The 15,223-nt window shown below is 37.9% G+C and overlaps 1 protein-coding gene across 1 annotated transcript; it reads left to right on the top strand.

Annotated features, from left to right (window-relative positions):
- Window positions 1-2,770: 2,770 nt before the first annotated feature.
- On the top strand, window positions 2,771-10,128 carry LOC148299316 (uncharacterized). The gene is made up of 2 exons (XM_088276208.1): window positions 2,771-8,203; window positions 9,991-10,128. The coding sequence occupies exons 1-2, from the start codon at window positions 2,771-2,773 to the stop codon at window positions 10,126-10,128; spliced, it is 5,571 nt and encodes a 1,856-aa protein (XP_088132334.1).
- The last annotated feature ends 5,095 nt before the right edge of the window (window positions 10,129-15,223 follow it).

Genomic DNA, 15,223 nt, shown 5'->3' with positions numbered 1-15,223 from the left:
CGACCCATTTTGCTGCCAAATAGTTTATTACTTGACCCATTCATTCATTTGGAAGCTATGATATGATTGTTATGGCTTCAAACTGATCTCTACAATTAATTTCCTACCAAAAAGCTAAATTACATATTTATATCAATTTGATAAATAAGATCTAATTGAAAATAGTAATATTATAGATGAAGGCTAAGCTTAATTGATTTGATTGAACACTCTACTAATTGCAACTGATTACAATTCATATGGTCAAATGCTTTCCACGAGGAAAAGACCGAGGGAATAGGCTCCATATGTTTATTGCCACTTCGCCTCAATTCTATTGTTATCCTTTCTTTGCCAGGTAATCGAAAGGTTTGCTCTTGGAATCGATCGAATTCACATAATTGAAATATTAATATATATATGTGTCAAACCGCAGTAACCACTCGACCTTAGTTTTAAAAACTAAGTATCGAGTGGGGAGTTGCTTCAAGTATTAGCTTCCATCACAAAACCTTGCGTCCGAGGGTTTGAACCTCGATAAATATTGAAATATTAATACATTCAATTGATAATTTGCGATAAATCAAATAATAAATTAACTATTTTTGAGCTGCGAATTAATGAATGTGAATACATATAATCAGGATGCATAGACAATATAGAACCTTGGTTCCATGAACGGGACTTATAAATTTAGGACCAGGCATCAATGCTTGTGAAAGTATGATAATTTATTTTTAGTTAGATGCCATATATTTGTTGAAACTAATTGCTCCGATTTCTCGCATTGTTGAAATGCCCAAAATGCTGCATTGGAATTATCATAGCTTGCAATGTCCTCATCAGCACGCAGCCTCGGTCAGAGTAATCTTCTAATTAATGCGCACTGGGAGAAAATTCCAAAATATATTCTATTACTACCAGATAATGGCTGCCTGATTATTGAAAATCTACAAAAACATAATGGAGACTCCATTAAAGGTATGAGTGCGAATTTTAATTGCTGAATTATTCCATAATTTAAGTCGTTATATGCGCGATAAATGAATAAGATTTGTTTTTATTTTATTGAAAGATATTAGTGATGAAGCAGAAGGCGATCACAGTCAACGGAATCTCTCTGAATTCCGACAAAAACCCTGAAAAAACTTCAGGGGATCTGATTTCCAAACTCCAAAGTGATATTCGGGGCTTACGCATGCACGTGAGCTTGTTGAATGTTCAGATCAAGTGGGAGAAAAAGCGGGCTGCCCTGTACAAGATTAGCTGCGCAGCTCTGGAGGAGCCCCTTCCTCAAGAGCCATTCACAGAAGACGAGGAACGCTATTTCGAAAAGCTCTGGAAAGAACAAGAAAAAAATGATAATGTCTCACTCACTGAAATCATTGGCGAGAAGGTCAAGGAGGAGGATAAGGAGATACATGAGTTCATGAATTAAATGAAGGACCAATTCGTTAGGGAGCAAGAGAGAGAAATCGAGGGAATTAATATCCTCGCGAAGTGCTTGGAGTATAAGACTTATCCATCAAAGCTTATCGCTTTTTATAACATCAAGGATAAATTTAAGGATGTCACTCCACTTGACTCTTAAGAAGTGAAACAATCCAAATCATATAAAACCTTCTTACTGAACATGTTTATAGTGATTAAATTAAAAGTCCTCACCCGATTGTCAGAAGGATTCGAGAGCATACTAGATCGTGGGGGAAGAAAAGAGACTTCATAGGATATCCAAGAAAGAGGCCAAAAGCTGTTAAAATTGAATGGATTTCCGAAATACAATTTGAGCAGAGCTTTCTGGAGATGGCACCTGAATTCAACAGGAGTTGGATAAGATTTATTTTTGAAAGCTTCAAACAATCTAGTTCTTTATACACATGTCAACAAAGTTACTGCATTTTATCGTATATTTTCCACAGTTCGGAAAAGACAAAGAAATATACACCCAAGAGTCAAGAGAATGACAATTATGATTCATTTGCACACGAAAATGATATTTGATCGACGAAAGAGAGATGCCTTCAATAGAATTAAATCAGAAGGCAGGCCAATCAAAATTAAAACCATTGAAAGAATATTTAATAATGGGACTAATCAAATTGCCTCAGCTATGAATCTTTGGTCGAAATAGGTGAGAAGAATTCGAGATGCATAAAACAAAAAAAGGGGATAGTATATTGATATTATCAAAAAGTTGAAATCTGCTTTTGATGGCACCTATAAGTCAAGTTTTGAGACGTGGAGAAATAACTCGAACAAAATGAAAAATTATGAACTCATTCAAAGGAGATTTTTAGCCCGATTGATGGCTTCAAAGGGAGGAAGAATTATTACAGCATTCCATGCGATGAAAAATTTGCCGTAAAGAAATAAAATCGGTATCAGCAAGGGAATTATATTCTAGAGAAACTTAAAGAAATTCATCGAAAGTAAAATTAAATAAAGCTTCGGGCCATTTGTAAAACTGAGTTAAAATGGTCAAAATTAAAAAAGGCAGGCTATGATTCAACTAATAAACATCACATTGGGAAAAAAAAAGGCTATGTACAAGAGATGGGAGAAAATCACTGACGAAAACAGATTATTGAAAAAATGCAGGTTGGCAGGCAACATGTTCACTTCTTTGAACTTAGTCATAAAATCCGTAGCCGACAACGCCTTTACTGAAAACAAGGATAGCTTTGTTAAAGAACGCGCCCTAAGCCAATTGTTCAAGAATTTGTCAACCAATGTGGAAAGTTCATTCAAAAGGTGGAGGGAGGTGAATAATATCGAGAAGCTCAGAGAAACCATGAGTGAAAAAGAAAAAATTGCCGTGATAAAAATGCTTGAATCACTAGCTCATCAGGGGCTCAAAGGACAAATCAGACATGTCCTTAACCAATTCAGACTCAACCGAAAGTATGTTGAAATCCAAAGGAACTTCCTAAAACGACTTCTACAGTCTAAAGCTGGAATGGTTGCAATCGCTTATAGGAAATTCTTAACTGTGCCACCAAGAAATGACCGGCCACTTTATGAAAAAGCAAATAAATTTGAAAGAGGACTTAGCGCCTTTGCCGAAAAAGTTGTCAGAGGATCTTTAGCTCAATTCAGATCTGAGTACGAAGAAGGTCAAGCGAATAAAAAGAGAGCCGTAATTCAACTTATCAACATCACCGCTGGAGGCCAGAAGAGAATGTACAACAGATGGTCATCTATTACTGAAAAGACAAGATTAATGAACGAATGCAGGTTGGCAGGCAACATGTTCACTTCTTTGAACTTAGTCATAAAATCCGTAGCCGACAACGCCTTTACTGAAAACAAGGATAGCTTTGTTAAAGAACGCGCCCTAAGCCAATTGTTCAAGAATTTGTCAACCAATGTGGAAAGTTCATTCAAAAGGTGGAGGGAGGTGAATAATATCGAGAAGCTCAGAGAAACCATGAGTGAAAAAGAAAAAATTGCCGTGATAAAAATGCTTGAATCACTAGCTCATCAGGGGCTCAAAGGACAAATCAGACATGTCCTTAACAAATTCAGACTCAACCGAAAGTATGTTGAAATCCAAAGGAACTTCCTAAAACGACTTCTACAGTCTAAAGCTGGAATGGTTGCAATCGCTTATAGGAAATTCTTAACTGTGCCACCAAGAAATGACCGGCCACTTTATGAAAAAGCAAATAAATTTGAAAGAGGACTTAGCGCCTTTGCCGAAAAAGTTGTCAGAGGATCTTTAGCTCAATTCAGATCTGAGTACGAAGAAGGTCAAGCGAATAAAAAGAGAGCCGTAATTCAACTTATCAACATCACCGCTGGAGGCCAGAAGAGAATGTACAACAGATGGTCATCTATTACTGAAAAGACAAGATTAATGAACGAATGCAGGTTGGCAGGCAACATGTTCACTTCTTTGAACTTAGTCATAAAATCCGTAGCCGACAACGCCTTTACTGAAAACAAGGATAGCTTTGTTAAAGAACGCGCCCTAAGCCAATTGTTCAAGAATTTGTCAACCAATGTGGAAAGTTCATTCAAAAGGTGGAGGGAGGTGAATAATATCGAGAAGCTCAGAGAAACCATGAGTGAAAAAGAAAAAATTGCCGTGATAAAAATGCTTGAATCACTAGCTCATCAGGGGCTCAAAGGACAAATCAGACATGTCCTTAACCAATTCAGACTCAACCGAAAGTATGTTGAAATCCAAAGGAACTTCCTAAAACGACTTCTACAGTCTAAAGCTGGAATGGTTGCAATCGCTTATAGGAAATTCTTAACTGTGCCACCAAGAAATGACCGGCCACTTTATGAAAAAGCAAATAAATTTGAAAGAGGACTTAGCGCCTTTGCCGAAAAAGTTGTCAGAGGATCTTTAGCTCAATTCAGATCTGAGTACGAAGAAGGTCAAGCGAATAAAAAGAGAGCCGTAATTCAACTTATCAACATCACCGCTGGAGGCCAGAAGAGAATGTACAACAGATGGTCATCTATTACTGAAAAGACAAGATTAATGAACGAATGCAGGTTGGCAGGCAACATGTTCACTTCTTTGAACTTAGTCATAAAATCCGTAGCCGACAACGCCTTTACTGAAAACAAGGATAGCTTTGTTAAAGAACGCGCCCTAAGCCAATTGTTCAAGAATTTGTCAACCAATGTGGAAAGTTCATTCAAAAGGTGGAGGGAGGTGAATAATATCGAGAAGCTCAGAGAAACCATGAGTGAAAAAGAAAAAATTGCCGTGATAAAAATGCTTGAATCACTAGCTCATCAGGGGCTCAAAGGACAAATCAGACATGTCCTTAACCAATTCAGACTCAACCGAAAGTATGTTGAAATCCAAAGGAACTTCCTAAAACGACTCCTTGTTTCGAAGGCTGGAATGGTAGTCTTAGCATTCAGAAAATTCAGATTTTTACCCGAAAGAGTAGACCGACCACTTTATGAAAAAGCAAATAAATTTGAAAGAGGACTTAGCGCCTTTGCCGAAAAAGTTGTCAGAGGATCTTTAGCTCAATTCAGATCTGAGTACGAAGAAGGTCAAGCGAATAAAAAGAGAGCCGTAATTCAACTTATCAACATCACCGCTGGAGGCCAGAAGAGAATGTACAACAGATGGTCATCTATTACTGAAAAGACAAGATTAATGAACGAATGCAGGTTGGCAGGCAACATGTTCACTTCTTTGAACTTAGTCATAAAATCCGTAGCCGACAACGCCTTTACTGAAAACAAGGATAGCTTTGTTAAAGAACGCGCCCTAAGCCAATTGTTCAAGAATTTGTCAACCAATGTGGAAAGTTCATTCAAAAGGTGGAGGGAGGTGAATAATATCGAGAAGCTCAGAGAAACCATGAGTGAAAAAGAAAAAATTGCCGTGATAAAAATGCTTGAATCACTAGCTCATCAGGGGCTCAAAGGACAAATCAGACATGTCCTTAACCAATTCAGACTCAACCGAAAGTATGTTGAAATCCAAAGGAACTTCCTAAAACGACTCCTTGTTTCGAAGGCTGGAATGGTAGTCTTAGCATTCAGAAAATTCAAATTTTTACCCGAAAGAGTAGACCGACCACTTTATGAAAAAGCAAATAAATTTGAAAGAGGACTTAGCGCCTTTGCCGAAAAAGTTGTCAGAGGATCTTTAGCTCAATTCAGATCTGAGTACGAAGAAGGTCAAGCGAATAAAAAGAGAGCCGTAATTCAACTTATCAACATCACCGCTGGAGGCCAGAAGAGAATGTACAACAGATGGTCATCTATTACTGAAAAGACAAGATTAATGAACGAATGCAGGTTGGCAGGCAACATGTTCACTTCTTTGAACTTAGTCATAAAATCCGTAGCCGACAACGCCTTTACTGAAAACAAGGATAGCTTTGTTAAAGAACGCGCCCTAAGCCAATTGTTCAAGAATTTGTCAACCAATGTGGAAAGTTCATTCAAAAGGTGGAGGGAGGTGAATAATATCGAGAAGCTCAGAGAAACCATGAGTGAAAAAGAAAAAATTGCCGTGATAAAAATGCTTGAATCACTAGCTCATCAGGGGCTCAAAGGACAAATCAGACATGTCCTTAACAAATTCAGACTCAACCGAAAGTATGTTGAAATCCAAAGGAACTTCCTAAAACGACTTCTACAGTCTAAAGCTGGAATGGTTGCAATCGCTTATAGGAAATTCTTAACTGTGCCACCAAGAAATGACCGGCCACTTTATGAAAAAGCAAATAAATTTGAAAGAGGACTTAGCGCCTTTGCCGAAAAAGTTGTCAGAGGATCTTTAGCTCAATTCAGATCTGAGTACGAAGAAGGTCAAGCGAATAAAAAGAGAGCCGTAATTCAACTTATCAACATCACCGCTGGAGGCCAGAAGAGAATGTACAACAGATGGTCATCTATTACTGAAAAGACAAGATTAATGAACGAATGCAGGTTGGCAGGCAACATGTTCACTTCTTTGAACTTAGTCATAAAATCCGTAGCCGACAACGCCTTTACTGAAAACAAGGATAGCTTTGTTAAAGAACGCGCCCTAAGCCAATTGTTCAAGAATTTGTCAACCAATGTGGAAAGTTCATTCAAAAGGTGGAGGGAGGTGAATAATATCGAGAAGCTCAGAGAAACCATGAGTGAAAAAGAAAAAATTGCCGTGATAAAAATGCTTGAATCACTAGCTCATCAGGGGCTCAAAGGACAAATCAGACATGTCCTTAACCAATTCAGACTCAACCGAAAGTATGTTGAAATCCAAAGGAACTTCCTAAAACGACTCCTTGTTTCGAAGGCTGGAATGGTAGTCTTAGCATTCAGAAAATTCAGATTTTTACCCGAAAGAGTAGACCGACCACTTTATGAAAAAGCAAATAAATTTGAAAGAGGACTTAGCGCCTTTGCCGAAAAAGTTGTCAGAGGATCTTTAGCTCAATTCAGATCTGAGTACGAAGAAGGTCAAGCGAATAAAAAGAGAGCCGTAATTCAACTTATCAACATCACCGCTGGAGGCCAGAAGAGAATGTACAACAGATGGTCATCTATTACTGAAAAGACAAGATTAATGAACGAATGCAGGTTGGCAGGCAACATGTTCACTTCTTTGAACTTAGTCATAAAATCCGTAGCCGACAACGCCTTTACTGAAAACAAGGATAGCTTTGTTAAAGAACGCGCCCTAAGCCAATTGTTCAAGAATTTGTCAACCAATGTGGAAAGTTCATTCAAAAGGTGGAGGGAGGTGAATAATATCGAGAAGCTCAGAGAAACCATGAGTGAAAAAGAAAAAATTGCCGTGATAAAAATGCTTGAATCACTAGCTCATCAGGGGCTCAAAGGACAAATCAGACATGTCCTTAACCAATTCAGACTCAACCGAAAGTATGTTGAAATCCAAAGGAACTTCCTAAAACGACTTCTACAGTCTAAAGCTGGAATGGTTGCAATCGCTTATAGGAAATTCTTAACTGTGCCACCAAGAAATGACCGGCCACTTTATGAAAAAGCAAATAAATTTGAAAGAGGACTTAGCGCCTTTGCCGAAAAAGTTGTCAGAGGATCTTTAGCTCAATTCAGATCTGAGTACGAAGAAGGTCAAGCGAATAAAAAGAGAGCCGTAATTCAACTTATCAACATCACCGCTGGAGGCCAGAAGAGAATGTACAACAGATGGTCATCTATTACTGAAAAGACAAGATTAATGAACGAATGCAGGTTGGCAGGCAACATGTTCACTTCTTTGAACTTAGTCATAAAATCCGTAGCCGACAACGCCTTTACTGAAAACAAGGATAGCTTTGTTAAAGAACGCGCCCTAAGCCAATTGTTCAAGAATTTGTCAACCAATGTGGAAAGTTCATTCAAAAGGTGGAGGGAGGTGAATAATATCGAGAAGCTCAGAGAAACCATGAGTGAAAAAGAAAAAATTGCCGTGATAAAAATGCTTGAATCACTAGCTCATCAGGGGCTCAAAGGACAAATCAGACATGTCCTTAACCAATTCAGACTCAACCGAAAGTATGTTGAAATCCAAAGGAACTTCCTAAAACGACTCCTTGTTTCGAAGGCTGGAATGGTAGTCTTAGCATTCAGAAAATTCAGATTTTTACCCGAAAGAGTAGACCGACCACTTTATGAAAAAGCAAATAAATTTGAAAGAGGACTTAGCGCCTTTGCCGAAAAAGTTGTCAGAGGATCTTTAGCTCAATTCAGATCTGAGTACGAAGAAGGTCAAGCGAATAAAAAGAGAGCCGTATCCAAATTAATTCAAGTTTCTTCCTCTAGCCAAAAAACATATTATAACAAATGGATCAAACTTTATCAAGATAAACTACTTTATGAGCGATGCCTTTAATTATCCACTCTCTTCTAAATATCTTCGCAATACCTTAAACGCAACTTTTCAACTATTTTCCGTAAGAAGTAATATAACCTTGAAGGTGTGAACTCTATTAATAATTATTTTGTGAGCCTTTCCAAAACAACAAATGACAATATGAAATAATCATTATAGAAAGTCGAGGAAAATAGTAAATTGAATGGCTATGGAAACCCATGGTTCCAGAAATGTGCTCAGAAATTATCCATTGCCTCTAAGTGTAACATAAATAAGTCGTTCTGGAGATTGGAATAATTTATTAAAGCAGGCGAAGAGAATGAAGTGATATAATAGTCTAGCCCTAGGAACCTGGTGAAAGTAAAAAAATTGCAACATCTATTGGGCAAAATGTACTCATATCGGACTCAAAACACTTTCTTATAAATTCATCAGTGGTCCTGCTCCAAACCGCTAAAAATGGAACATAGTGAAATTTCGAAATCTCGGTTGAGCAGCAGCTTACTGCAATAAGAATCCGTATTAAAATCATTTGATCCGTCTGCAGTGACGCAGCCTAATATGCAAGAAATATCTTCAGAAATTCTCAAATAAAATAGCCAATTAAAGTCAAATTCGCAGAAAGCTGCTTTATCCGTAATGTCTCGTGTCTTCAATACGAACATCAAAAAATATTACAACAAATGGCTGTACGAAACTTCCCCACTAACGATGCTCACCAGAATCGAAGACTAAGGACTCGTAGCGACCAATGTGTGCAAATTAGGAGCTCTAAGTGCAGTCTCCAGAATAAACAAATCTCTTGCCTAACGAATGAAGCAGATTGCATTTATGACAATATATCACAACAGAATGAGACAAAAGGAGATCGAGAATAATGAGGAATCCCTAAACTAAAAGATATAAATCCTGCAATCCCAACAAATCCTCATGGAAGAACTGCGCATGATTAAAGAATAAAACGAAGAACTGCACCAGAAAATCAACGAAAGGGAGTAGGAGTTAGATCAGTGCCAAGAGAATGCGACTATTTTGAGCCTAAAAATGAAATACATGCTGCTGGAAAGGTTTGTGGTGATCGTCGAAGAAGTTGTAGAGAAAGCGGAGTATCGATTTATCGATGCAGCATTCGACGGTATTGTCTACAGGGCCAATGAAAACTTTGATAGAGACATCGACTAGGATTTCTCTGACGGTTTCGATTGAAAAAAATGATCTATAGCGCATATGCTTTAAATTATCACTTTATTATTAATTATGTACATCAAATCACAGGAATCAAAAGGATCTGTCATAAAATTGATTTAATTAAAATTGGATATTATATTCATGTTGTTGCTAAGCAAATATTTATCTATCTGAGTGACTTAAATATTAGTGATATATTGGAATCTATTATAAATCCATGGATAAACAGCAGCTCGAGCATTTGATGCTCTCATCCGATGATATGGCATCTTCCCTCGAAGCTCTCAAACGAGATATTCTTAACCATTTAGCCAATCCTGGTCTTTCAAAGAGCCGCGACATTTCGTAGCTTCTCCTCGAGGCCATCACAACACGCAGAACATTTCAAGCCTTGGCGCAAACTTTGCAGACTAATCGGCAGCTTCTTGAGCTGAATAAATAAAAAATCGAAAGGAGTCGGACATTCCTTGAAGGATTAGAGTACTATAAAGTAGATTTTGCTTTTGATATTGTAGGCGACGTTAGAGGACAAAATTAAGAGCTATCAAGTTATCGTAGAAGATATCGATGAGGAGCTGGAAGCCAAGATCCAGACCAAGTCGATCAATTGGGAAAACGGCTACGAAGAGGGCGAGCAGCGCATTCAAAAATAATTGGAGAAGGTTTTGACAAAAAAATCGGAGGTCGAAGAAATCACTAAGCAAAAGAAGTAGCTGGAAGCAAAGATCTAAGAGCGAAGGAAGTTGTATCGTGAAACTATTCCGAACCAAGTGCGAAAGCTAAATGAGGAAGTGATTGAAACCAGCAAGCTCTTCAGCATTGAAGCCGAATAGGTCATAAAATAAATTAAAAACAAGGAGCTCTCTCAGATATGGGATAATGCCAAGAACTATTAAAAAAGTTGTATGATTGAGATGCGATACGACGATGAACAGCATGAGTCCATATTCATCACTTTGAAACCTTGCAGCTACCCTCCATACAACCTATGCTCCCAAAAAACAGATTTCAATGCCAGAATAAACAGCCTGTAACTGCCCGTCCCTGTTGAAATATCAGAGAAACAAATCATCATTGAAATTAGTAGCTTAAATACTCACTTCCCCTCTCCTAACTCGAGCTTCTCGGGCCATAAACTAGGTATCAGTGTCGATAGGCACAGCGGCATCAACAACAAGTAACTATTCCATCGTCTCATCAATAATGAGGAAGCCAAGACAATTTTTGCCTTTCCTGAAATTGAGTTGGAACGCAACATTAACAATAAGTATGTGCAATTGAATTGGACACAGAACTTGAACATGGGGGAGTTTTTCGAATATTTCTTGAACAAAATTAGGGAGCGAGCTGTTGTGCTGAAGTTGCTCGAAGGCATTGTGAAAAACCTCAGCAAAATAGTGAACAACAACTGCAATCTCTCCAAACTCGGGATGAAACTGGTGCCACAATTCTGCAATAAAGTATCTTTCGAGTAGTATACAAACATTGTCAAGATCCCCAAATTCATCGTAGCCTCCCTTAACAGTTACAAACTATCGAAACTTTCAACTTCCCTAACAACCCCTCTCAATATAGCCAACATCAGTTCGCAGCACAAGTCCCTGTAGCTCATTCTCAATAAGCTTCATCTCGAGGAGCTATTGATCTCCAGCATCAATAAGTATTATAACACGAGCCTCCAAATTTGCAAGGATAATAAATGTTTGGGCAGTGTCAGCTTTATTCTCATCGTGCCCTACGAATTCCCAAAGAAGTAAGAGATCATCAAATATGTATAGACCCTCAGCTGTAAAAATTTATAAGTTATCATACACCAGCGAGAGCAAAGGTGACTCGCAGAGCTTAAACCTCCCGCATCTTCCCTAATTCAATAAAATAACAGGCGCAGAGACAGGCAACCAATAATTTACGAATGAAGAGTAGCAGATTTCATCCTTCGAGGAAGAAATAAACGATCTCAGTGAGTAGAAGCAAGAAGAGGCCGCATATAAATAGTTCTATAACAAATACTTCAGCATGGAAGATACTGATACAACTGGCATATAGTTTAGCCTCATATTCCAAGTGTACACTTTGATGCAGAGACTTACAAAGGTGCTTAATTCTAGGATTATTTGATGATGTCTGTGAATTAATTAATCAATGCGAAAGTTAAATTTGTGCAGATTTTCGTATTTACTTTTATTTAAAGAATAAATGCTTATGCATAATAAAGATGGGGTTGGGGTTGGGGTTGGGGTTGGGGTTGGGGTTGGGGTTGGGGTTGGGGTTGGGGTTGGGGTTGGGGTTGGGATCCCTCCTCAACAACACTCAGTTCATCTCCTACATTATCAGCAAACTAAAGATGAACAAGCAGGTCATACCTATTGACATCAAAGAAGTAAAACATTCATAATGCAGATCATTGCCGATAACTACACCCTCATCCGAACCAAAATCATTAATCCCATCAACAACACTCTTCTCAGTAATATCATCCAACTCATGGCAATGAGGAGCATCTCTGAGCTATCTCAGCCAGTCCAACAAGCTTAACAGAATATGGAGCACGCAATATAGAAATAGTCGGAGACATCTAAATAAGGCGAAGCTACAGTTCAAAAAAGATAGAATGAAGTGACCATGTCATATTTTGAAGCCAGTGATAATAATATGATGAATATTAATATGGACAACTCGATTGTGATCATTGTGGTGTACGGCGAGATTTTAGTGAGAGATCAGATATATCGAAAAGGGAACTATGTTTTTGTTGAAAAAACCTTCACTGAAAAGGATAAAATAAGGAAGAAAAAATCCTCGTACTATGCCCACTAAGGAGAAGCTGGAGAACATCCAGCTGAAATTGAAAGCAGGAGAGTTCGAAGATTCACCAACGCTAATGCCTATGAATAACACCAAAGTAAGCAGCTTGAGGAAGAACAAAATAAAGTGATGGTTAAATTCATGAAGCCAAGCACCTTGATTTACTGTAATGCCGAAGTCCTAGAACATCGCATCAGCTCTGTCAAATAGCTCAATACCAAAATGGTAGATATTCATAGATGCCTGCCAACCAACAAGATTAAATTAGAGGCAAGCGAAGTGAGGAAGCTGGCCTGTAAAATGACAGTGCATGCCATCAAAAAGGGATAGAATCTGGAGCAAAGTATTGGGTAAAACATCGAGTAATAGATAAAAATTGAGGGGATTTACATATTAATTGAGGGAATTTTTTAATTGTGTTACTCATCAAGCGAAACTGCGGTTCTTCCAGAGTTCAAAAGAAAACCCCTTTAAAACTATGAGTCGGTCCTATAGATGTAGCACACATTCTTTATCGTAAAGAGGAATGCGAAGAGCAAGTTTATGTTGAAACTTAAGAGTTCTCTCGGGAAGTATGGCTGGATCCCAAACAAAGCATTTGAGTGCATCAAGTAGCGTGAGAAAGCTCTGTAGATTATCGATCAGATACAGGAGAGCCGAGAGATAATCAAAAAGAATATCAAAATAATGAAATAAAAATAAAAATGTGTAGCCACCAAGAATAAGGAAATTAATGGCAAGATCAAATAGGCCAAAAAAATCATGCGATGCAATACGAACAAAGGCGCTTCGAACTACGAAGATATTCTCCGAATTTAGTCGAATTCCCTAGAAGCCACCTAAACCCGTAAGAGGATGCTGTCGAAATCTCACACACTCTTCACAACGATGGCCTCACTACGAATAGATTCAGAACCTTCAGCATAACACCAAAGCCACAAATATTCGAAGACTGCCAGATTAGGACAGAAAAGATTGAATAAATAGTAGTCCCGAAGGTGGTCTACTCGTCAGAATAAAGCAGGAGAAGATGTAGATAAGTTGAACTTTGAATCAAAATATGAAACAACATTGAAGCATTCTCAAAGCCAGTACTCGAGGATGCAAACGTATCAAAGCCTCAAGGGAATTATACTGAAAGAGAGTAAATAGTTATTTTTGACGAGCGAACAGCTCAATTTCAGCATAGAAAACACATATTACAGCATCAACAAGAAGGTGCCACTCAAGCAGAGAGATATGTATCATACTTTGAAACGAACTTATATTATGAAGTCCAGCAATAGAGGTAAAAGTAGGTGATTATTTACCAAAAGCCGGAGTGCATCATTGCTGTTTCATCTTAATTTCAAAATTTCATAATTTTTACACTTCATACAATTATTAAGACTTAAAATTCATTAACAAGGTAATTGTCACTATTTCTCATAAATAGTAATCTAATTTATATTGATTGCCTCTTTATTCTTTGAAATAAGATCAAACCTTTAGAGAAACTCAGGATAATTCTACGCTTATTAAATTTTATACTAATGGGAAAATTTAAATATAGAGGATTGCGAAAACAATGAATTGGATTGAGTCTGACATTTGAAAATTTTGGTCATATATGATAGGCTGCATTATAAAACATAAAACATATAATTTAAACAGTTATACCTATACAAATGGCTAGCTACAATGTCAATAATAAGCTCGACAAGACTTATTTAGAATCTCTCCACAAGAAGCAGGAGTCCCTTTAGGAGCAGCTCAACCATCGCAAGTAAGAGAAGTAAAGGGCGCATCAAATATTTCTCGAGCATATACGCAAATAAATGGAAATGCTTATAACCGAAAAATAAAAAATGGACGCTCGCAACGAAGAGTTACGTAACACCACGAACGAGTACACCAAAAAATTCGGCAAGCTTCTCCCCGAAATCATGCAAGCCGAAGACAAGCTCAAAGAGGCCAAAGTGCATTATTTGAAATACTTGGAAAAGAAGATTGAAAACGAGTGACAGGCAATGATATTTTAGGCTATTCATTAATAAGTCGTAGTGTTTATGCAATCAGACGAGTTCCAGCTCTTCGTTGTAGTCGCCCAATTCGTACGCTGCTTTGAAATCAGTCGTTTCTTTGGAATCAGTAGCAGCTTCTCTATAAAAACCTGTTATTTTTTCTTCTTCCTCAGTTTCGACATCTGACTACTTTTGTTCAAGTCCATGCAGCAGCCTCGAAATTTATGAATTCATGCAGGTTTATTTGATGATGTTTATATACCGGTGGTAGTCATTGGTTTACTTTACTGCCTCCAGTTGCTATTATTCTGATCTTTCCATAGATTCGCTGTGAGTATTGCTCTCCATATCGGTGTCCTCAAATTATTAGTCTTCGCTATCACTGTGCTATTTTTGATAGGGACCTTCCAAAACGCAGTGCGAATCCATATAAAATTAGTTTCTAATCTTCTCGAACATTTGGATAAGCCTTTCATCATTCTGCAATGAGAGTAGCCTTTCAATAGTAATATGCTTATAAATTTGGTGGCCTTTGTAAAAACAAATAGAGTTTTCATCGCTTGGACTATCATTGTTGAGAGTTGTGACCCAGGTACAAAAACTGCCATTCTGTATGTAAAAAATAATTACGACAAGAAAAGAAATTTCAGGGTTTCTCAGAATTTGGGCGACAAACTGATCCATCATTTACACTTTGGGTTGCTCGGACTCTATTTACGAATAATGGCCATGCAACTGAATGCACATCAGAGGGATGTTGCATTTGCGGGCAAACTAGGCAGCAGAGTGCAGATTCTAGTGTTTGTTTAGGATCACCAATGATTTGCACATCAACTTGTGATAATGGTAAGCGGATGGTTTATTCCTAAATGCCGCTGCTTCATCTCGAGCGGGCAATGTGTGGTGAATTATTTGGCTGGTGAGTCGAACTATAAAAAGT

The sequence above is a fragment of the Brachycentrus maculatus genome, unplaced genomic scaffold (genome assembly GCF_059751285.1).
Source record: "Brachycentrus maculatus isolate JH-2025_06_01 unplaced genomic scaffold, ASM5975128v1 h1tg001186l, whole genome shotgun sequence".
In the NCBI taxonomy this organism is placed as follows: Eukaryota; Metazoa; Arthropoda; class Insecta; order Trichoptera; family Brachycentridae; genus Brachycentrus; species Brachycentrus maculatus.
Note: the sequence above shows the minus strand (reverse complement) of the source record. Positions and strands in the feature narration are given on the sequence as shown.

What these genes read in the sequence shown, in the direction of transcription:
- LOC148299316 (XM_088276208.1), top strand. Translation starts at nt 2,771, where the DNA reads ATGAGTGAAAAAGAAAAAATTGCCGTGATAAAAATGCTTGAATCACTA. An exon ending in AAGCGAATAAAAAGAGAGCC is followed by an intron (nt 8,204 to 9,990) that starts GTATCCAAATTA and finishes TTGATATTGTAG; the next exon opens with GCGACGTTAGAGGACAAAAT.